General features: G+C 26.6%; 2 protein-coding genes and 1 long non-coding RNA gene across 6 annotated transcripts in view; 1 reads left to right on the top strand and 2 right to left on the bottom strand.

The window, feature by feature from the left end:
- Positions 1-11,075, top strand: part of tutl (immunoglobulin superfamily member turtle) — a 306,060-nt gene extending 294,985 nt beyond the window's left edge. For 2 of the 3 annotated variants that reach the window (XM_087152982.1, XM_087152980.1), the window contains one exon: positions 4,960-11,075. In XM_087152982.1, the coding sequence (XP_087009108.1) occupies positions 4,960-5,023 (64 nt within the window). In that variant the 3' untranslated portion in view covers positions 5,024-11,075. Of the gene's footprint in view, positions 1-2,015; positions 2,040-4,959 lie in introns of all 3 variants that reach the window. The other variant, XM_087152981.1, reaches the window with a different exon arrangement.
- Positions 6,847-25,813, bottom strand: part of LOC139426203 (uncharacterized) — a 355,230-nt gene continuing 336,263 nt past the window's right edge. For both annotated transcript variants that reach the window (XR_015429597.1, XR_015429598.1), the window contains one exon: positions 6,847-8,955. This is a non-coding gene — a long non-coding RNA (uncharacterized LOC139426203). The remainder of the gene's footprint in view (positions 8,956-25,813) is intronic.
- wuho (tRNA (guanine-N(7)-)-methyltransferase non-catalytic subunit wuho) lies at positions 24,014-25,447 on the bottom strand. Its single transcript, XM_016065085.5, has one exon. The coding sequence runs from the start codon at positions 25,224-25,226 to the stop codon at positions 24,027-24,029; it is 1,200 nt and encodes a 399-aa protein (XP_015920571.5). The 5' UTR covers positions 25,227-25,447; the 3' UTR covers positions 24,014-24,026.

The raw sequence follows: 25,813 nt of genomic DNA, 5'->3' as shown, positions 1-25,813 counted from the left end.
GCTTACTTAGAAAACATTATACTAATCATGATTTGAAGAAATAAAATAAATTTATATTGAATATAAAACATATGTATACTTTGTATGGAGATATGTATTCCCAAAACTACATTTAAATTATATTTTTATTAAACTTCAATTAACATAATTATATTTTAATTAAACTTTTCATATTATCCACTAGTCATTAAAGTTAGGGATTTACCTCTTTTAAATTTTTATTCAAAGGATAAAAAACGTTATGACGAATAAAATTATTCTATAGTTTTGGGAATCCCATATCCCAGTTCAAATTAAAATAATGAATAAAATTTTCCGTGAAAAGAACAATAAAGATTTTCTAATTTGAATTCGAAGTTTGACGAATGTTTTTAAAACTATATCTTGTACATAGCATCTTTTAAGAAATCCCATAGATTTCTGTAATTTGTTTAAGAAATGCTGGATAAAAAATTTATTAAATCTCATAGATTTAATGTCTAATAATAATATTACTTCCTTTTGAAATATAACTATCGAAGTATAAAGTTTATAGTAAATTTTAAATTATAAATTTAATAATATCTTAAAGAGTTATTTTTTGTGAATGAATAAAAAAAATTTAAAAGTCTTTCTAAAACAATTAAAATATATTTACTGACAAAAATCTAATAAATTATTACTTTTCTAACAAAAGTGATAAATTTTAAATATCAAATAGAAAAACTCAACATTTAAGATTTGTTTTTTTTTCTTCCTTATAATTAAAATGACATTTCAACTGTATAAAATAACTTTCCATATTGTTTTAAATCTGCAATCTTGTAGTATAAAGTTATTTATCGACACCTTTGGTAGATAAGTTTTTAAGTATATTTCTTTCATGTGTATCAGCCTTCAAAAAAAACTCTCCTGCTTAATACTCAATGTTACAAATTATAAAAAAAAAGTTATTGGTCTGAAGGATCAGTAAGCATCATTATGTACTGGCCCACAAACAATATCGCTTTTCCAATCCAAATTAAGTTTATTTGAACAGTGTACTTATAATTATATTTGTGCTACATGATGACAATACATTTTTTAGTTAATTTTGAATAGAACTTGATCAATTATAGCTAATTTGGTCTTATACAAAAATATAAATGTAAAAAATTGAAGCCATTATCCAAATAAAATTCAGAATAATAAACATCAATAATAACCAATATTGCATACTGTTCAATATATTTTACTATTTTCCAAACTAAACTCTAGCCATTGTAGTTTGTCTGCCACCAATTTTGAAATTTACAAGTTCACTTATTTTTCTCATGCGGCATGTATTTTTCTTGATTCAATGCATCATAAAGTTTTTTTTAAGAAGGTGCTCCCAGTTCTTTAAATTGCATTTTGTATCTTAAAATTAAATAATTCCGTTATATATAATATTAATAAACCAGGGGTCTGTCTAGGCCGAATTTACTACCGTTTAGCGGTACCTTCACAAATTCAACTTTAGGAAAAACGGTAGTTTCACAAAATACTTTTTCTTATAATTTTATTTTTGTATTCCTTAAGAAACGATAAATCCATATTTTTGCCATATTTCTGTGTTGATTTTTTAACATAGTTTTTAATTTTTCACAAATTATGTCTAAATTTTCACAAAATAGGTACCTCTCAGAAAAACCTAGACAGACCCCTGTAAACATAAAGCTCAAAACTAAAAAAAATTAACTAAGACATGTCCCAGAAATGTGACGTCAAATTAACCCATTGTACCATGATTTTAATTATACCATTTCCACCAGAGGAGCTTGTTGTTGTGGCAGGTTAGGGTCCCACAGACCAGTGGTTATTATTTTATAGTGTTCCAAAGGAGAATTTGCTGGTCTCTGACCCATTGACCATTTAGATGCTGATAAAGAAATTTTAAGAAACTGCAGTCACTAATATATATTAATACTTTACATATTTATGTTATTCTATTTTCTTGTTGTTATTCTTCTGTGTGCTTAATTTACTTTCTTTTCTTTTTTTTCTGTGCAAAATAGCAATTGAGGAAGCTTGCACTATAGGTAAGATAACATACCGATACCTACATTAGTGGATAAAGCATTTTATATTATCTGCAATGCTTGTAGATTAGAAAATATCTGTTTAGCAGAGCCATACAAAATAATTAACTAGTTCTTATTGCATATGTGTCAGTTTTTCGAAATAAATACTTACAAAAAGGTTTTGAAATAAAACAATGCCTTGATTTAATTTGTTTGATTTCAAAATTACAAATTTTTTAAAAGAAATATAAAGCCCAATTTTAATTACATAAAACAAAAAATCTCAGCATTCACGACAATATTCTATATCACAAAACAGTTATAATTATTTAAAATACAAAAGTTGAGAGTACTACACATCAACAAAAAAAAATTACTTTTATAATATATAAAAGTTCAATGTCTCAACACCCAGTATTATATCACAAAATTAATATCATGAACATAATTATAAGAGTTTTAGAAGCTTTGCAAATCAAATAACAAAGTGAAATATGCTTCTTAAATTCACAATATACATAATTTTTGATAGTAGATATCATTACTTACTGCTTGACTATTGCTAAGGAACAACTGATTTATGGAAAGTAGCATTCTTGAGAGCGACCAATAACCGTAAAATCAAGTGTAAAGGGCGTGATAGAGCATAGATAGACCGTTATCTGTATAAACTGCAGTGCACACAATTTCTTCCTTCATTCGAAAATTCATAATGTTATTTGACCAAAATAGCACCATAGGTTGCTGAATTTATTTCAGTAAAATTCAGTATGCTGTTGCAATAAAGTGCAAAATATTATCAAGATATCATTTGAGTTCTTACAATCGTAGACGACAAGGAGCAGGTCAAGATGTCACTGTTACCACAGTAATGGGAGTGTCATCTCACGATTAAAAAAAACAACCTTGCAGGTGGAAATGATATGTGATAGCATGCCGTGGTCGTTGTAGGAGCACCACACCTCAAGAGTAACCTAGGCAGATAGTTGCAGACCTTGCAGCCACTACCGGTATACATGTTTCTCTTAGAACCATCTCACAGTGACAAAATCAAGTTTGTTTACATGTACGGAAACCTGCTGGATGGATCCCTCCCTAACTGAGACGCCATTGTTGAGCAAGATAATGTTGGTGAAAGGAACGTATTGTTTAGGGTCACCAGCAGTAGTCCAGAGTGATGTTCTTCGGCGATTCCTAATTCACTATGAGAAGTGATACTGGCTACCAGATAGTGTGGAGAGAAAGGTGAACATGTTATGCACAACAATAAGTTCATGAAGATAATCAGTTCTGCCCAGGCCCGTCGGTAACGGCAGGCATCAAAGGCAATGGCTAAACATCGCTCCACATGTTTGAGTGAGGTAATGTTACATCCCAGTGTAATTGCAGAGAGATTATTCTGGGTCATGTTTATCTTTTTAGAGTTATGTTAAGTCCAGACTTTTCTGTTTATGAACGACAATGTGCGGCCACACAAGTGCGCTGAGGTAGAGGATGCACTAGAAAGTAAAGATATTGACGGTATGCAATAACCTGTGTGCTCCTAAGTCTGAAATCTTGTAGAGTATGTATAGGATGTCTTTGGCAGACATGTTTCACAAAGAACATGCTCTGCAAGAACCGTGCAAGAGTTGAAAACCGCATTGCAAGAGGATTAGGAAAATACCCCACAAGGATTCTTTGATAGTTAGACAGTGTGAATTACAGCTTCAAACTGTGCATTAGTGTCCGAGGTAATCTCACATCTTACTGAGGTAATCATTTCTGTTTTATTTTGGCAAGAAGACCCATTCTTCCTGGCTGTTAGGAAATCGTCCAATGAGCATCTTTTTTATTTTTAATTGCATTATTGATATGACGATATATGAACTATTTTGCATAATAATAAATGCACATGGTCTCTACTAAATATATGCTTAGTTTCAGTTTATCAATCAACGTCTATTATTAATTATTCTGAAAAATGTAGCTGTTCCTTAGCAATTGTCAAGTAGTGTAATTACAAAATTTAAAATTCATAATTTTAGAAGTCATTAAAATACATGCTTAATTTTTAATTAAAAACCATAATGTTTTCTTTAATAAGTATAATGGAAATTACAAATCAAGGAAGCTTTTAGTTAATAATGCTAATTAAATACTAAAGTATATGGTGTTTATTTGGAATTATTGACTAAATGCTTTGTACTTTTCAATTAAACTTCCTAAAACTTCTTTTGCCCAATTAAACTATTTTTTATGATAATAAGTTTAAAAAATTGTGATGATAATATTTAATTTCATCCATACTTATAATGTATGGACAAAATTTTGTCAAACATTTACTAAACCAAAACAGTTATTCAAAATGGTAATATATTGATCTATTTGTTTGACATTCTTTTATCCACAACCTATTTTTTCTACGTTTAGAAAAATTATTAAATCTTATTTTTATTTATTTATTTATTTTTCGTTGAAAAAAAACTAATATGATTACTTTTTTATCTTTTAATTCCTATGTAAAATCAAGATAACAAACAATTACTTTCTTCTACAACAAACTGATTTTTCTTCTTTTTACAACAGAAAAAAAAAGTTCTGTAGCATAATTTAGAGTAAGAATCTAAATAATTAAAATATTTAAACATCTAAAATGTAATTTTGTTCAAACTTTCTGTCACTGTTAAACGAGAGAAGTTTCATATTTTTGTAGGGGCAATACCTAAACTTTAAAATTTTGCTGTGCATATATTTTTTATTTATTTATTCATTAATTTGCTTTGATATAATAAATTGCTCTAAAATTCGCAATATTTTTTCAAATTTAATTTGCGTGTTGTATTTGCATTATCTATTTATATTTGTAATAATTTAGCACTTTCTTAGTTTAACATGAAATAAAATTATATTTATTTCACAGATGGACTAATTCAATGCAATTACTGTTATTTTTCAGATACAAGAAAAGCAGAATATCAAGTATAACAATACAGAATTTTAGAGTTATCTGCAGACAATAAATCATTTTAGGCATAGCCTGGAACCAATCTCTTCCTGAGAGGGTGTCTACACTCCACCAGGAAGAACTAAGCTCCAAAATCAGTGCTGGAAGATTGTCTCAGCGGTGTTGGAGAAAACAAAATGGCATTTATTACATTTTCAGCTTCTTCGAACGTAATAGAGCCATTTGGCAATGGCTTAGCTACCATCTTGGGAACATATTTTAGAGATGAGAAGCTGAAGATAAATTATGCCCACCTCCCACAACATTTTAATTCCGTCCAGTCTCTCCATAAAATAGGAAACTAAAGCCTATATAAAGAGAATAGGACTGACCATGCACCCTCTTGACCCACCTCATACACTTAGCCATTGTGAAATATTCTTCATGAATAATTACTTTTATGCACTAATATGGCCTTCAGCTGTCACAAGTCAATGCAGCAGACTAACTAAATTTGCCACATTCGGAATTACAATGTATTTATTTTTGAAAGGAAAAAAAATGTAAAATATTCTTCATGAATAATTACTTTAGATGCCACTTGAAATTAAATGCCATTGTGAAACATTCTTCATGAATAATTACTTTTGTGCACTAATATGGCCTTCAGCTGTCACAAGTAAATGCAGCAGACTAACTAAATTTGCCAGAATCTGAATTTCAATACACTTATTTTTAAAAAGAAAACTACTATTTGCATTCGATGTGCATAGTACTGTTGATCAAAAAATTATAACCAAGCTCAAAACTTTTTGTCACATGGAATGGTCCAAAATTAAAAAGCATGCTGCAAGTGTCCTGTTTCTTTTTCCTACATAAAGTACAAATGTGCTATCTAGAACAATGTTCTAATGCTGCAAAAAAATATTAATATGTGGTTCGATTTCAACCTATGGAAGATTTGTTTTGAATTTCTCATTCTTACCTTTATAAAGTCGATTCCATTGCAAAATGCAACTTACTTTTCTGCAACTAGCATTGAGATTAAGCAAGAGTTATTCTAGTTTAATGAGATAGACTTGTGTATATTCTGTTTGTATTTATTTTGAGTATTCCTGACTAATAGATCGAATAGTGCACTAAATTCCAATTTGATTTTAAGATATCTGCATTTATTACAAAGACGGACTTTTTTTGCTACTTCAATGGCAATAGCATTCCAAGAAAGAAGATAATCCAACATAATTCTTATCTACGTTTCTTTTACTACTTCAATGGCAAAAGCATTCCAAGAAAAAATTCCAACATATTTCTTATCTACATTTCTTTTACTACTTCAATGGCAATAGCATTCCAAGAAAACAAATATTCCAACATATTATCAAAACATGCATCAACTCAGAACTCAGGGAAAGAAGCACTTGGAACTATTTAAATTTGCAATGAAATGTGCGCTCCACATTTTCATGTCTATTTACGCTAATGACCAAAATTGCTGCTTGATATTTCTGAGAATAAATTAGCTCTTTTGTGATTAGCCGTGATTAAACCTTGTGCTGATTCTTTCCTTTCTCATTTAATTATTTATATTTTTCGAAAAGTAAAGGAAAACGAACTTAGTTACTAGAAATAACTTAATCACTATAATTTATGTAGTGGAAATGGTCTCAATTTGTTGAGTTATCGAATAAATTTGTCATTGCAAAGTTTGAAATAATTTGCAACTGTGATAATATTGCAAAAAGAAATAAAAACATACATTATTACTTTTCAAATGGAGTAAATGTTTTTTGGTAACAAAGAAAAGTGTTTTGTAATGCACACAGCTGTATGTTTGCACTTAGTCCAAAATTGTTCTTGTAATGAAGAATCTATAATTACGGAACTTGTGTCTGGTTATTTTCTTTTTCTTCACTTGAAATGATTCTTCAGCACACTTTTAAGTGTGATTAAAATGCTATGTCTTGGTGCTTGCAGAACAACTAAACTTTGCTTTACCTCCATATCATTCTGTAAGAACACATTTGAATTTTATGAGTCATCATTTGTTAGTCGTTTTGGAACATCTGTGTGAAAAAATGCAATGGAGTCTGCTATTTGCCTTTGGGAATTGTAAATTTTAATCATTCCGAACAATACGAGCGTCCAGCGGACATCCTGAGCATTTTAACCCGGTGTGTATATTATATTTGTTGCTGAAAGCGATTGATTGTTCAAAACTTTCAGGACCACACATTGAAAAAAGTTTTTTTTCTCAGTGTCTCACTGCCTTACACGTGCCAAAAGCACCTTGTGCTTCGATTTCTCCGCAGTTTTCGGTGCTGGTGATGTACTATACAAATATATACCCGACGGAACTCTCGGAATGCAACGAGCGTCCCGGGGTCTTGCTCTCGGACAAGACAGAGCAATAACGGATGCATTGCTCAATGAAAAAACAAAACAAAACAGAAACACAAATAATAAAAAAAAAGTTTAAAAAAATATATTGTTGAATGCAACCAAAGTTAGCTTGTTTGTATATTCTTGGAGAGGAACTCTGGTTAGATTGTTCATTAACACAATGTAAAGTTAGATCAATACTGTTTGAAGTGTTTTAGGTAATGAAATCAGCGCTTGTATAAAATTTTAAAAAATGATTACATTTGTTTTCTCTCTTTATCACACAATTAAATGAAACTGGTTTAGATTTAATGTGTGTTTTATGTTAACAATATTTCACTTGGACTTATACAGGGAGGCTAACTGTTACAGATTTTCCATACTTTTTTGGGGATTACGAAAGGCTATAAAAATCTCTGACAGAATCCAGTTTCCTGATTTGTTAAATGACTTATTATTTTCAAGATATATTTTTCGTTTAAAAGTTGTGAATGACTTTGTTTTTATTTATTTATTTTTTTATTTGATGGTAAACACTATATTTTAAAGCATAAAAGTTACTATTTATTTATCCATCTATCATTGTAACTTAAAATAACAATAAAATAATTAATTTTATGATTATTAAAAGTACTTTAGAAAATTATCTTTGTTAGTATGGTAAAGCATTGCTATGTGAAGTGCTACTGGAAGCACAATTATTTCTTTTACTATGGAAAAACACTGCTACTAGTTGGCTTCCCTGAACTGTTCAAAGTATTGAAAAGTTATTTTTATCATGCTATCAGCCTATTCTTTTCTATTACCTTTTTCATAACTAAACTTACAAACAAACATTGGTTGAAAAGTATTTAAATACTGATATTTCTTGTTCAATGTATGAAAACATTTTAGAAAAATGTCAAAATCTTAAAAATAAATATGCTTGCTCAAATATATTTTAATTACAAAAGAAGTGAGTTATACAATCAATACTAATAAGCAGAGCCCAGATTTCGATAACCTAATAAATTCTCATAGACCGTAAAAATAACAAAAAATTCTCTTAAAATATCATTAAAATAAAAAAAATCTCTTTGTAATTAAAAAGTGTTTTAGATTTTCAATGTAACAAACATCAATGTAGTTTTTGTGCAGTGTGGATTCACCGGGCAGAAGATGACAAGTGTGTCATTATAAAAACAAAGGCAATTTAGAATTCGGTTTTCTGAAGGATTATATTTTAAGCTGTATTGTATTAAATAGTATAATTAAAATGTGTGAAAGTTGTAATAATGAGTTAGTACTTCTTAAAATTTCTCAACATTAAAACATTTCTTGAAAAAGGTTTAATCTTACTGAATTATGTTTAATACATTTTAAGTTTATTCAATGCAAATTACAGTTTCCTTTCATTTTACTATTAATTCTTGATAACTACTAAAATAGGTAACAAACAATTAAAGAAAACAAGACGTACTCACCATCTCTCCTCCTTTCTAGCACACAACTAATTGCATCTCCTTCAGACCTCCCTGGGTTGTTGTGCCCAAGGAAACAACCAACCCCAAGTTCGCCAAATCCCTAAGCTCTGGCACTCAGATATGCCTTACCTTGGCGCCACTTCACTAGAATGCAGAAAATTCCCTAATGGAGCAAAAAGGTTCAAAAATGCAAACATCATTAAAATCTGGGCCTTCTTAATAAGCTGATGCACAAAATAGTTCAACGTAAAATATAATACCTAAGTTTATTGCATAATATTTCTCTTTTGTAATCATAGCTGTAATGTTATTTTTTTGGTTGTGAAGGCTGTTAGCATTTTATATTGAGTTAAAAATAGAATGACTTATAAGGTATCTAATTTCAAACAAATTAATCCACCCTTACATTTTTTTATCATTAATACTTATCTATTGCTCAATTAGCATAGTTAATTAGTGAAATATAGCTCATATTTTATCATTAAATCAAAATTTTGACTATTTATACACTTAGCTTTACAGCACAAAACTAATTATTCATTTTGAATGGAGCAGTAACAGCTGAACTAGTATGCAGCTCATAAAGATTTTTTTAACCAAAAATAATGAAAAAATGGTTTAAGATAGATATTCTGATAATAAAAATAGTAGTTTTTCTTTATTAGGGAGGAGAGGAATGTTTTATTTTTTGTGTTAATATTTGTTATTTAAAAAAAAAATTTGGAACATATTCAACAAATATTGTGATGAGAAAGAACATTTTAGTACTTATTCTAAGCTCAATTTATATACAATTCTTAAAAATTTATAATAAAAAGACAAACCAATGATTTTCTGATATGCTATTTTATAGATATACTAATTTTAATTATCTTACGAGTAATTATAATTTTTAAGTTTGACTTACAAATTTCAATGTTTTTTTTGTAAAATGAGGACTCTAATATTTTCCCTATAAATAACTTATCACATCTATTTAAACATAACTTATAAATGAATTTATTAATCCTCATCTTGGTCATAAAAATTATTTAGGTAAATAATTTGTATGGCTTTATAAATATTTAATCTGATTTCAGAGGGTATAAATATTTGATCTCATATATAGCTCAAATAAAATCGTCATATAATTTATATTTTGTTATGAATCAGAACTTATTTCACGTCTGTTAGTTTTCAATGCTAATAATTCGTGGCACTTTTAATTTTCAGATAAACACTAAAAATGCTTGAAAGCTAAAATATCAAATCTATCATCCTACTGTCATTTTTTTTATGTTATAATAACTTAAAAGACTGAAATAAATTTTTAAATTAATTCCTCAATTTTGTCTTATTTATTTATTTTTGTAATAGAAAAATAAAATGGATTTTCTAGGTATGAAAAAATTAAGAATAAAATAAAGTAATTGCAATATGCAAGAATTTATCTAAATCTAACATTAAAAATATGCAATTATTTTTAAGCACAAACTCAGGAGAAGCAGGACTAACGATAATTATGTGTTTATAATTTAAAAATAAACTAATCATCCTAACTATATGTTTTAAAAAAGATACAGTAGTTTCTATTTTTAAATTAACAATCCTAGAACTCAAAATATGAAATTTGGTGTTCACTGTAAAGTTGACATGATTTAAATGTTTTTTTTTTTCTTCTTTTCTTTTGAATAACTTAAATAGCCTAACCTTTAGCGACATTTAAGAACCTGTTGAAAGATAATATACATACACCTTCTTAATGTTATTGCATATATCATTTTCACCAAGAGCTAAAAATTAATAAGCTTAAAAATAAATAAATTGGAATCAGATTTTTAAAATAACATAACTTATTTCTTTACTTTTTAGCGTGTTTACAAAACCTTTTCTTCCAACCTGTTAAATTTGTATTTTTGTTTAAGTTTTTCAAATTTGAGTAAATGAATACAAATAATCGACTGAAACTAAATATATTCCTTAAATTTTTTTTATAATTGATTAAATAAATTATACATAAAATTGTGTATAATTTCAAACTACAAATTTCATTTTAAAGTTTATCTGATAATATTCCAAGATGTATCTAGTGTGTGATAAAATGTGTAGAGTATAGAAAATTGCAAGCAAGTAAGCATTAAATTTGTTTGATCTGAAGCAGGTATTCATGTATTGCATAGAGATAAGAAAAAAATAAGCTTTTAGTGCTTTTCTTTGCTTTAGTTTCATTCCTTGGTGTGATAAAAGAGAAAACATTTAAACTCTGCAAGTTTTTCCGGTTAAATGTAGAAAACGAAACTTTTATAGTTCATGTTATTGTACTTTTGGGAGGGTATTTTTATTTAAAAGTATTTTGCTAGATTGATTGTGTTAAAAGCTTGTTTTCTACTTCTCTGAAAACTTATGACGCACATTTTGTTAAATTTCTTTACACTGTGGGACACTAAGCATCCATGTCATGTAATTCTTTGTGTTTCCAACTTATCTCTCTGAATTATTTTTGTTAAGACAGTTATTATAGATTTGATAAGAACAGGCATTGAGGTAAATGGGTAAAAGGGACTTCATTTGAATAGTGGATCAAATCCCTCTTACTTTATTTTAAGATAAATATGATTATGATATATGATTTAAAATAAGATAAAAATTATTTGTATAAACATAAAAATATAAACATAAAAAATTTAAACGTAATTTCATTTATTAAAAAATTCCTTTATAAATAAGACTAATATATATATATATATATATATATATATATATATATATATATATATATATATATATATATTTGGGCTACATAAATAGAAATTTTTTTACATTCTAAATGCATTGACAATTATTTGCATTGTTTTTGTTTATTTAATTCATTTTTTTTTAAATTTTCTTTTTGTAGATGTATTTTTTTTTATTCATTTGAAGAGTGAAAATGATTATTAGATTTCATTTTAAATTAATAAAAGTCAATATTGTTGTTTATTGATTGACCTTAATTTCAGTTCATATTTTGTTTTCAGTAATATTTAAAGCTGCAAGTATGATCATCATTTTCAGAAAACTGTGAGATTTGTTAAAAAATGAAACAAGTTATGAAATATAATATAAATAATGAAAATATATAAATAATAAAAATATATAAAATAATAAAATTATATAAAATAATAAAAATATATTACTTTAGGAAATTCGAACAATTTATTTTGTTAGAACAAGCGTATAAGCAATTATTTTATATTTACTAATCTATTACAGAGTTAACTTGATAGAAAAAAAAATAGTTATCACTGAAAATACATTATTTCTGCACACTAAAGTATAAAATAATTTAAGGAACTGAAAAAAAAATTTAATTGAAAAGTTGGTAGATCATACCTATTAACAACTGTTTTACATTTGTAAAGCTATTCCACAAAGTTAATAAGATTTAAACTATAGTTTTTGGTTGAAAAAAATGTCACATAGAGTTTTAGTAAAAACATTTTAAAAGAACCATGTTTTTAAATTGATTGTCATCTATGTATCTTTAATTTTATCAATTATTTTTGCAGTTTTGTTCATTTCTTTTTAATCAATATTTAAGCTGAAGCTTTAAGAGAAATATTTACTTTTATCAATGTTGAAGAAAATATTTTTTAATAATTATTTGTGGATTTTTATGATTTTATAATTTTTTTTAAAATTTTAAATAGCTGATTTCATGACAGAATGTTTAATGTCCTACAAGTTGTTTTAGCCCTTAGTAGAACACATGTCTGTATAAATGCATATTTAAAGAAGGGTTTTTCTTATTGTTCTTCATTTCTGATTTTGCCAACAAAACTGGAATTTTCCTATATATTCCACTCTTGTTATTAAATTTGTTCTTTCCTTTTTCTTGTAACTTACTGTTATTATTATGAAAATGATAAAAATATACTTTGTTGAATTTTAACATATTTCTATGAACATATGTGTATATGCGATATTGAGTAGATCTATGATCAAAATTGACTACATACACAGATATACTCTATTTTACGACAACAAAAGTGTTAACTAGTTAAATGACTATGGTTTTTACTATAAAATTTACTTACTTGAAACTGACAGAAACCTATTTTTCTCCCATTTTTGTTAAATCTTAATTTATAATACCGAATTGATATTCATAGAGCAGGCTAAATATGTGATTTTTCTAAATTATGCAAGAATTCAAGTTTAAAAGTTCCCTTGGAATTGATATTCTTGAAGGGCTTTTTATGTTTTAATTACAATTACAGCATAACTTGAGATTTGTTTGTGTATAGTAAGCTCCCAATTACCCAGTTCTTGATTATCTGGACTGGCAAAAAAAAATTTGTATAGGACGAGTGATATTGTTTGAAGATATTGGTAGGTGGAGAAGTCAAAAATGAGAAAAAGCTTAAACTGTTGCCTGTTTATTTTGACTCTTTTTAGTCATAAATTTCAACATTTTTGTACTTCATTAGCTTTTTATAAGGCCGTGTGAAGTATACTTCCCACTAAATTTATCAATTTTTAAATGTAGACGGAAAGCTGTTTTCCCATCTATGATTTTTGCAGTGATATGCTGATAACTTCAGAAAAAAAGTAGAAGAAAATACCAATGAAGAGGGCTTTGTTTACATCAGTGATTCTCAACCACTGTGCCGCGGCACTTTTGTGTGCCGCCAAATATTAGAAATGATACATTAAAAATTATAATGCTTTTTTTTATTGCGAGTAAAGTTTAAATTTAAGAAAAGTGTATATATAATACTATTATATATATACTTTTTTATAATTTTTCCACCCCTTAACTACGTGAACATCTTTGTCGGCGACTGTCTTAAAATAAGACAATCTTAAAATAAGAAGGAAGAGTTTAAATTGTCTTTGACAAAAATTTTGAAATAAGTAGAAAACTTAATGACTATTAAAATTATTAATTAACAAAAGCAAACAAGCTGAGTATTAACTTTCAAACGGAAATAAAAGCTAATCATTAAAGTAAGCTACGCAATTTATAATTCTAAAAACAAATTAACAAAGGATAACTAGCAAAAAATAAGCTAACAATTAATAATTAGCAATAAAACTAATTAACAAGAAATCACAAAAGGTAATAATTAATGAAAAAAACTAACAGTTAATAACAATAGAAAACAAGATAACAATTAATAATTAGCTATAAAACTAATTAACAAGAAATCGCAAAAAAATAATAATTAATGTAAAAAACTAACAGTTAATAACAATAAAAAACAAGATAACAATTAATAACTAGCAAAAGAAATAAAAAACTGTCGCTAACTAATAAAAAATTAGTCGAAAGAAATAATTAATTCGTTAATAAACGTGCTTTTGTAGTACATATTATTTTATTTCACATTCAAAATTATTGTCACAAACTATTTAACACAGTATATTATAGGTAAGTAAACAACTTTTAAACTAATTGTTTTCATTGTGTGCCGTCAAATTTCGTAATCGTTAAAAGTGTGCCGCCACAGAAAAAAGGTTGAGAATCACTGGTTTACATAAATGTGGGTAACAGTAAGTGCAGCCAAGAAGAAAGGTTGACACTGGGGAGCTATAATCTTTTACGCATTATGCTTATTCATTTGATAATCTCTCGTCGACTTTATTTGTATTTATAAACACATAATTTATAAATTCGACTATTTATAAGCAGAGAAGTCGAGGTACATCTCAAATTCTTTACAGTAGATAAAATTTTGAATATTGCAACCCACCAAAAAATGGTCTTGAAAATCAATTTACTTCTAGGAAATAATCTTGATGAATTCCTTTTTATGTCCACAAACTTTTAACATAACAGTACTAAAAAAGGTGGTCCTGAAAGGGTTATTTATTCATTACTTATCCTGAAATGTGTCGCATGTATTTTTAATACAGATGATTAGATAAGAAGTGAAACTATCCTATATGGCTTTTTTGTTATTTGGTCTGCTCTTACGTCACATCAAACTGGATAGTTGGGAGCCTTAATATTAAGAGGCAATTATTCTTTTTTTCTGTACATTTAATCAATTATTATTAGGAAGCTCTGCAAAATTGTCTTATAAATTATTACTGTAATAAAATTAATTAATAAAATAATACATTAATATTATTAACTAATATTTGCTTACTCAAGATTTCAATATTTTTGGTTCAGTTATCCTTATTTCTGTGCATCTTATTGATAAAATTTAATTTAGCTATAATAACTGAACAAAAACTTTTCCGAAACCTTCTCTCTTACTTGGCTGTTTATTATTTATTTTAAATTCATAATTTTTCCCTTTGATATTTCAAATGGGTATTATCTTTCTCTAATATGATTTTATGATGCTGTCTTAAATTACTATCATTTTTCTTTTTTTAATGAAAGGAACAATTTATTAAATCGTCATCCCTGTTTTTACTCGTATTGTATTTATGTGCTTTATATTTTTTCTCTTACTTAAATATACTTCTGAATAAAAATTAATTTAGCAATTTTTTCTTCTTAAACAAAGGCTTTTAATTTTTAATTTTGCAAGTAACTTTTTTTAGAATAGAAGATGATCGAAATCAATTTTAAATTGAGCATGAGTTTTTAAAAGTTATAATTAAGATGAAAATATTCAAAAAGAGAACATGATGCACATAGGATGTGCCTAAAAACATATTCAAAAATAGGCTAACATTTAAACAACTGTAAAAATGAAGACTTAAAATTGTCAAATAAAATTCATCACATATTCTTTATTAATTTCTTTTAAGGTTTGTAATGTAGTTGGTTTTTAATAACAAATTTTATGGTTTCTTATGTCATTACCTGTGTGTGATGGTTATGATTTAAAACAGATTTGGTTCACTTAAATTCTGGAAATATTTTTTTTATTCTACTTACAAATGTTTCCTATGTCCAGTACGTAAAATTTTTTTGCCCTAAGCCGTTTAACATCTCAAAACTTTAACACTTATTATTTTTTTGTAAAGCCATTAATAGTTATTATAACACAGAATTTTATTAACCCCTCCTTGTAATTTTTTTTCTTTTCTTGATATTATTTTTTTTTTAGATGAAATGGCAATAAAAGTATAAAATTACTCACATCTTTTCTTTTATCATAATTTTTGCTCTCAATCTTCTTTTTTTTTTTTTTTTTTGATGAAATACATAGGAGTAAAAATTATTAAAATACAGAATTATTCATACCTCTCCTTTTATCATTATTCTTTTTTTTCTTCCAATGAAATGGCAAAGAAAATTATTAAAATATAGAATTATTCATGCCTTTTCTCTTATGATTATTCTCCTTTTATTTAGTGCTTTCGTTTTTATCTCTAATTACATATAACTATCTTACATTTTGAAAAAGCAACTTACTTTATAAATTGTTACCATTCCAACACCCACATTAAAATATGCATAAAAAATAAGTTGATAAGTAAAAAATTTATAAAATTGAGAAATAGTTTTCCATTTTGAGCTAGAAAAATTGTATATTAAGTAGTAATTAACCTTGTGTCCTCATATTTAAGCACGTCACTTTATGCTTTAAAATTTTTATGCACCTAGACTAAACACGCTATTACACTCACTAAATTAATGTATTTTGCCAGGATTATTCCTCAAAGCTCAAATGTGAATGTTTGTGTTATGGTGCTACATTAGAGTGTAATTTAGCTTGACATCTTTCAGAAATGGTTGCTAAAACTCGCGGATTTAAAATATTTCTTAAAAAAAACTATCACTTTTTTGTTTTGTTATTAGTACACTTATTAGTAAAAACTGTTTATATTTTTGGACATAACTTCATTAAGTTAAAATGATTTCAAGCTATTAAATGACCTCAAGGAAATTTGTTTTAAGCTATCTTATGATTTGGGTAAAAGTTAATACTTAAGTAATACTTTTTATTATTATTACTGAATGGGATGTAGTTTAATAGTTTAAAAGTGAGTTTTAAATTATCAGCCTTATATAGAGGGGTTAAACTTCTTTTATAGCAAAGAAATCATTTTTACAATTGATTTTCGATTAAAAATAAATAAGAAATATTTTATACAATTATTAAACACTTAAATAATTTACATTTTTTAGGGTACACGTTATGTAAATTAAATTAATAGATAAATATTGTTTTAATAAATCCTGCCTAATACATTTATTTATTACAAGATTGATTTGAAAGTGGTATTCATTATTTTCTGTTTTATTCACGAAATTATCAAAATGATTGATTGAGGTTTTTTATTCATATGTTAATTATTGTCCAATTTATAAAAATCTTATTCATCCCGATTAGTTGTAATAATAAAAACATAAAATATGGATATTGCATTTTTTAATGACCCATAAAAATAAGGAAGGTAACTAATGGATTGATAACAGGAATTTTTTAATATTTCAAAGTTGATATTCCTTGAAATGTGGATTTTCAATAAAGTGCATAAGAAAGGATCAATGAAGCAGTATCAAGTACTTTTTGACATGAAAAAACACGATTGCCTACTGAGTTGTGAAAATTATGTGTAAAAATATAATTCAGAATTATACTTTTGGATTCTGAATTATACTTTTGGAATTTATAACTTTTTAATTTGATAATTTAAAACAAGTTTAAATTGGACAAATAGTTTTGAACAAAGAAAGTCCTTGAATTCTGTGTGCTAATTTAAATTAATTAGAAACTCTTGAACTGATGCTAATTAGCATATATATATAGTGGGGAAAAAATGGCTTATTACTCATTTTAACATTCAAATCAACATTTTTTAAATATTTACAATTGAGTTCAATTTATGGCGTGTCTTAATATTATTAACGTGATTATTCCTACAATATCTTTGACCATTCAAGTGATTTCTCAGTTTTTTTTACAGTAAAATATAATATATTGTAAGTCTTTCAACAAAGTTGCATTAACTGTCTTAATACTTGGCAAATTAGTATAAACATTTCCCTACCCGGCATCACTCCTTCTATGAATAACGTCAAGAAAACCTGTTTGCTGTGTTGGGAAATGCAGAGAACTCATCCTGATTCGAGTTCAAGGTTAACTGTTAAAGAGTAAATATTAAGGTCCCCCTATAATTTATCTGTTCTTGAAGAATAAAGTAGATTTAATTACATGATTATGTTTACATACTTAAAATAAGTAAATGTGGTTTTGTCCTTCTTTAATAACATGAATATTAATATATATAAATAGCACCCCTATATCAAAAACATTCGTTGATTTTTAATAGTTGAAGTTTTAAATTAATAAAATGGGCATAATGATTGATTGTTGACAAAATTTTGTATTTTTAAAACATCTAAAAATTTGATGTGTTTCATTAAAACTATATGGATAAAAAATTTATGAAACAAAATTAAGCTATACAAATATGAAATTTCTTTTCATTTTAGAATAGTTGCATAGTGTTTGAAAAACATATAATTTTTATTAACATAAAGGATTAAATAATTGTCAATTTTGGTATAAAATGTAATTTCATTTTAGGTTATAAATGCAATAATCATATCCTTATTCGAAAACATTCAAAAGAAATAAATTAGTTGTTAACATTGAATTTCTTCATTTTACTTTAATGATTTACTTCATTATCAACAATCCATTCAGTATATGTTTAATTTACAAATGCATAAAAGCAAAAATATATTACATTTTTGTTACACAGCATGTAATAGTATGGCAATCAGTAACAAAATCAAATGCTTTTAAGAAGGAATTTTTTAAAAAAAATTAATAAATATGAATCATTTGTGAATTTGGCAGCATATTTACCCTGTTCTTTGTTCAATGGTATTTTACATTTTCAGTTGACGCTTGTTTCGATTTATATAGCTTTAGATTTATAATTTATAAAAAATATTGTTTTTGAGAACCTTTAAATACTAAACTATGTATGTATATAGGAATGCCAAACTACTACAGATTTTTCTCTTATTTTTACGTAGTTTTGTTCTGCTTAAAGAAAGATTTTAAAAAGGAGAACTCCATTGCCTATTTCTTTTTTCCCATTCTACTTGTGAATAGCGCCATAATATTTGGCAATTTTATTGGAAAACACTCATTTTTATTTATATAATTAAACTTATTTTTTGTTCTATAATTAAATATGAAATAGTTTTAATATTTATTCTATTTAATAAGATATTTTTTTAGACAATTACAAAAAAAAAATATTACATTACAAAGGTATTAAAGATATGTATCTCTGTTACTATGGGAAAAATAACTGGAGTTTGGCATCCCTGTTATATGTATATAGATTTAAAAGTGTTTCGACTAAGAAATTTTGTATTTTCCTGGTGTTTTTCTTGTGACTAATATTCTCAGTTTTTAAAGAAAAATTAATTTCTTAAAAGATTAATTTTTATTTTATCAAATGATTTCCATGTTATTTAATGTGTATAATAGACCACAACTACACAAGGAAGCAAACTGTTCTTTGGGACATCAAAAAAAAAATTCTAGTTGAGAAGAACCACAGACATTAAATAAATCTTGAAGATTCGTTGATGTCTGAATCTTCTTTAATTTTTGTCTTTGTTACATCACAAACCAGTTTTTCAGTTTGATGTTTAGTATTTTTCTCAGTACGAAAATAAAATAATAATGAAAATGGTGTATTTGTATTCTTGTTTTATAAGACAACATCGTTAGTTTTAAATTTTTTAATTATGAACTTTTTTATGAAATGAAGTTTGAACACTTGTTGTTGAGTACATGCTGTTCTCTAGTTTATCTAAAGTAAGAACTCCCGATGCCATTTGTCTGGACCCATGGCGGTGACTATAGTAACAAGGTATAACTATTTTAAGTAAGGGTCATAACATACTACAGGTTTTGGCTAAGGGTCGGCGGGGAAAAGGGAATCTTTTTCTTCAATCTATTGTGTTAACCCTAGAGTGAAGAGAAGCTACCCTTCCTGAATTGCGCTATTCTTGTTTCCATCGCAGCAGACGCCCTCAGACTTCGTGGCGGGGAGAGTTCTTACCATAGACAAACTGTAATGATGCCCTTTAATATATATTTTTTAGAATCCTTGTTGAAAATGAAATCCAATAAGCACACACAAAAGATTTCAAATTAATATTTGAGCAAGAAAATTTAAATGTAATAAATCATTATAGAGAATATAAAAAATTGAGATTAAAAACAAAACTAGTTTGATTTCCAAATGAAACTTGGAGATGTTTCTAATATTTTTCGCAGTTTTGCCTATTTTAACAAGTTGATGTTCGCAGTTGAGTCTCATCTCTCAATATTAATTAGAACTTCCATAGCGTTTTTGTTTTGCTTTATTAATTTGAGGAACATATACTCTTACATACTCTTTTTTTTTTTTTTTTTTAACTTCCTCCTTGGCTAGAGATTCTAAAAATGTATATTAAAGATCATCCGTCTGTAAATTTATAAATAAACCTTATGTGATTTAGTAGTTATTTTACTTGAAGGAAAAAGGTGAAATTAACATTTTCAGTCCATTTTTCCTAACAGTACGATGAATTTTTCAAAACTTAACAGCTAGGGAAAAAAAAATGCTGAGTATTAAATTAAGATATAAAATTTTGAAATGTGGTAAACAATTATTAGATAAAACTTTTTATTTTTAAAGTTTAATTTATTTATTTTAAATGAAAAATATTTTTCTAAAACATTTAGTTGAATAATGAAGAGTTGAAAATCAGAAACTTAAAATAGAAATATATTCAGGGTATCTGCTACATCTTACATTTTCAAATCTATGACTAATGCCAAGAATTTTTCACCACTTAATGAAGTTACTATTTTCTGTGACAAAATCACATCAATAAATTTAAAAAAGCATTACATTAATTGAAATGATAGGTATAACCAGAACTGTTATACTCTTCATATTTATAGATTTTAAATGTAAAAAACAGAGTAAAGAAAGAATGGAAGCAATAAAACAGCTAAAAAAAATATATAAGCAAATTTTTTTTACTGCAGAATTATATTATTCTGTTCTCATCTCCAAATAAAAAAAATTTGACAATAACAGGCTTGCTTCAGCTAGAATTTTAAATTGATGAAAGAAAGAAAATTCTGAAATCAAAGTTTAAAAGATAATTCACTCCAGAAATGATGTTCTTTCTTTTATTTTTTGGAAGAACATAATTTCTAAAGAACAGGAAAAAAACATTTTATATTTTAATAAAATATGACTGTGAGTGGGGTTTTGGTTACAAATTCAGATATTCGGAGCACTGTGAAATTTGGGGGGAGGGATAAATTCCTCTTTAAAAATTAGATTTTTTGGTGAGCTAAATCCATGATTCTTTTTAAAAAATAGTTAAAATCATGACAAATTTTGTTCGATACCGAAATCCATGACTTTCCTTCTTTATGAATTTTCATCAAAATAAGATTAAATTATATTAAAATCATGACAAATTTAATAATTCCTCTAGTTAAAAAATTTGGATATTTTATTCTAATAATTATTTCATTAAATCTGTTACATTTTTTATTTGTCAGTAAAAAATGAATTAAAAATCTTAAACACATGAATGTGTTAGTACATTCATCATTTTATGAGCTTTTGAAAAAAGATGCAACTAAATGCAATTTTTCCAAATTTAATTATTTTTGCAATTTACTGTTCTTTTTCAACAATGGTAAATTATGTTTTATGCAATTACAGTTTCTGCAAAAATAAGTAAATTCCAAATCTCTTTTTTTTAATTAATTGCGAAAAAAAAACACTTTCCTTACCATCTTTGATTTTAGGTTTTTAGCAATTTTTAGATATTTTTGATGTGCAGAACTAAACTTTTCAGAAAAGATTGAAAATAAAGGAGACACTTTGTTAGATTAGGAGAAATAGTGCTTGATAATTTTTAGAATTTCTATAGATTTTTCTTAAAAATATTAAGCAATAAAATTATGTAATTCGTGGTTTAAAATAAAACGTCAGTCTGTTTTTAAATCTTAATTCTATTACAGTTAAATTGATTTGGATGGCACTAAAAATTCTTTTTTATGTAAAATAAATCATGCAAAAACAAAGATAGTTATCAACAATCTAAAAATGTATAATAAAATACCTTCCGTAAAATGCTGATTCCAGAATTGTTAGTAAACATAGTTAACTAATTCCTTACAAGAGCATTCAAAATAATGATTTGTTCAGAATAAAAATAAAAAAGATTACCTCAAAAACTTAACTATGGGCTGGTTGCAATGAAAAAAAAAATTTCATATTAATGTGAGTTTTAAACTTTTAGTGATGGTTATCATTAAGACAGCAGCAATCTTTTTTTTTTCTTTTTTTTTACAATGACAAATATTATTATTTTTTAAATAGTTTAAGTGCCATATAACTGACTTCAAAATGAATAACAATTATGAGCTTAACACCTTCGAAACTACAGAACAATTTCTTTTATAAATCAAAATATTACGTTTAATTTAATGCCCTTTTTTTCCAAATGGGAAGATGAGATTCTAAAGAAAACATTTTAAATTATAAAGAATTTCAGTTTTATGAAAGACCAAATTTGTCAAATACAAAAATATGTATCTCTGACATTTAAATCAAAAGTGTTAAAAATTGATTTAACAGCCAAAGAATCTCAATTTATAGGCTTAAAGGCCAAAGTTGTCTTTGTTTGCTCTTTATTTTTTTGCTATTATCTTGACTTATTAGACACAGTCTCTTCATTGCTTCCTCCCCCAACTCATTTTTCTTCTTCACATTATCAGGACTACTTAAGTTTTTTTTTTAACATTAAAATTCATTTAATATAGACAATTAGCTTTTCTTTAAAATCTAAAGCAAACTTAAATTTCGAAACTGCAGCATAAAAATACAGAAATTTAAAGTAAACAAAAATAAAGACTAATGACAATGAATTAAAAAAGCTGATATTTTCCTTCAATTTTAATCAGATTTAAAACCTAGATTTTTAGTTATATATAATACAAATGCGTAGTAAGTTATTTTAAAGTTCATTCGTTTGATTATTGCATAACACTTAGAACGACATAAAGCTAATTAAAGTGTTGTCAATAAAATAAGTAATCTAACTAATAAAAAAACTCCAATGGCAAATTATTCTTTAGCTTTAATTTATTGAATCAGTTGAGCATATATTTAACAAAAATAATTATATATAATCAAATTATAGATATAAAAATAATTAAATAAATCAAATTCATAAATAAACAAAGCAACAAAATTAAGAGAAAGACCCTTAACATATAACATACAAACGACTAGTAAAATAAAATCTTATTATTTAAATTATATTTAGGTATTACTTTTAGATTTATGACTCAAAGCTCTAATAAAATGTATTTAAAACAATTTTAAATTAATTAATATTTCAAACTAAAATTGTTAAAATATATAATTATTAAAAACTAATCACTGCTATATAACATCATAATGATTTTTTAATAAAAATTTTAAACTCAAGAATTAGTCAAGAGCCAATTTGTCGGCTATATACCAAATGAAGAATATAATATTTTTGGTAAGGAAACATTACAAAATAATAATAATTTTAGAATAATCTTGTTAGAACAAGTCTTTGTTATTTAATTTTTATCCTAAATTTATATTGTTTTCTAACTATTAACCAGAGTATGAAATTTCAACTTGACATTGGCAAACAATTATATTTAAGGTTACCGAGTAAATTTCATGTAGCTTCGACTTTAATTATTATGCCTTTTTGATGTGGATCATGGAAATGTTTCAATATCAAACAACAAAATTTTATTTCGATTTTAGAATAAAATAAGTGAAGACACTCTTCACTCGCAACATATCTGCTTTTGAAATACTACAGCCTAAAGACAACCTTATTTTTGTCTTAATATTACTTTGATCAAATATTATAGTTCATATTTTTCATGAACATGAAATGGCAAACAAAAATTTTAGTTTTGCTAGTATCTTCAGAACTGAAATTTTACAGTATTTACTAATGAGTACTTAAATCATCTGATTCATACAATGTTTTAGTAATCATAATAATTTCTAATTTCATACCAAAATAAATTGTGCTATCAACTTTCCAAAAAGTTGCCAGGATACTATGGGATTATCCCGTCGACCTGCCAACGCTCGCCAAATACTTTGGCGCTAGTTGTTAAGTTTGGCAAAAATGGTAGATGGGTTAATCCCAAATAACTGTTGCCAGTAATACTAAAAAATATTTCTAATAAAATCACAGTTAAAAGAAATGATTGATAATTATATTTATTAAAGAAAGAAAACACATATTTAACAAGAAAGTTATATTTTATTCTTTTTAGATTTATGTTCATCTTGATCATCATTATCATAATTCTTTTTAAACAACATATGTTCATCTTCCACAAAATTCAAAACATTTTCAAAACCATTATAAAATTTTTGTACTTCTTTGGTAAATTCTGAAACTTCAGACTTTGAGCACAACATATAACAATCAGTTTCATCGTCAAATTTAAATTCGCAAAATGTTATTGGTACATCTTTTGATACAATCAGTAAATTATTATTCTCCAAAAATAGAACTTCCTTGACTCTATATGACAAATTCATAAACTGCTTGAATTGAAACTTGCAATCAGAAATTTTGTACAAAGCAATTCCTTTTAAAAAATGAAAAACTACAACTAATAAATTTCTTCTCACATCTATTCTACAGCATTGAATAGAACACTGTAAACTTTCTTTAGACAAATCATCCCTAACGGAATCTTCAATAAACGAAAATGTCTCACATTTGTTATCACCATCATCAAAAGTTATATTTTGACATAAGTTTTCACATTCTTTCTCAACGCCATCCAATTCCCATAACCTTAAACTACCATCACCGGATCCAGATACAAGTGTATAATGTTTCAGAAAAAACCCCGAAGAAATGAACATTGCATGCCCAAGACAATAACTATGGATATTGTAACAATTAGGATAATTAGATATTCTTATCTTACCATCGCGGTCACAAGTTGCTAAGTATTTGTCGTCTGAGGATATACAAATATCTGTGATAAAACTTATATGTCCTAAAATAAACTCTCCGTCGCTATTCAATTCTGAAGAGGAAAATTTAAATACATCGCCACCCCGATCAGCTAGAATGATGTCTGAAAGTAGATTGCTAAAAATAACTTTTTGACATTTACGAGCAGAATGTCGAGTGTTTACAATGTCCCAAGTAATATTTTCATTTTTCCACAAATTGACACGATAATTGTTATCACAAATAACTAAAAGATTGCCGCATGACGAAATATCTGCAGACAAAATGTGGATTTGTTTACTTTCAGACTTCTTATTATTTTTATTTCCATTAGTTGTTTCGGGGCTGGAACAAATTGATGGACATTTTAATACAGTTGGCTTTTCAATAACGTCTGATTTAGTTTTGTTTAAAATTATTATTTCATCATTTCTAAAAAAAGCACATTTTCCCACGTTTTCAATTACCAAACAATTCGCCATCTTTCAAAACTTAAACCAAATAGTAGTGATGTGCGAAAAACGAACGAATCGATATTTCAATCAACTCTTTTTTGTGAATCGATTCATCAAGTTCACTTTTGAAAAAGAATCGATTCTTTTTTTTTTTTTTTTTTTTTTTGACAATATTTTGCACTCTACGCTTTATAAGCTTATTCAAAGTTAGTACTTATACTTACTAAACATCCGCATAAGCATTTGATGCACCATTTCATTTATACATTGGAACTTGCCAAAATCCCAATTCAATCGAATAGACACAGGTTCATTCTCATTCGAGCATCATGTGAATGGCAATCTGATTGGTTGAAAATATTTACATGCGAACAACTTGCCAATAAGGTACTCGTATGTGTGAGAGTTTTCGCAAGCGAAAAAATCGCATCCAATGAGAATGGCCCTGATGTCAACGTTAGCGCACAGCTGGTTTCCAGAGGTGATTAATAAAGTGGACTCACTTGAATGATGAAGGGAATTAAAAATGCTATTAATGCAATACGGACTGCATTCTGATGCTGTGAAAAGTGTGCATCACTCTCTCTCTTTTTTTTTTCATCTGCGAAATTAAT

This window comes from Parasteatoda tepidariorum, chromosome 10, assembly GCF_982258835.1.
Source record: "Parasteatoda tepidariorum strain Cologne lab strain chromosome 10, Ptep-v5.0, whole genome shotgun sequence".
In the NCBI taxonomy this organism is placed as follows: domain Eukaryota; kingdom Metazoa; phylum Arthropoda; class Arachnida; order Araneae; family Theridiidae; genus Parasteatoda; species Parasteatoda tepidariorum.
Note: the sequence above shows the minus strand (reverse complement) of the source record. Positions and strands in the feature narration are given on the sequence as shown.

Excerpts from the sequence above, each read along its gene's own strand:
- wuho (XM_016065085.5), bottom strand. The coding sequence starts at position 25,226 with ATGGCGAATTGTTTGGTAATTGAAAACGTGGGAAAATGTGCTTTTTTT.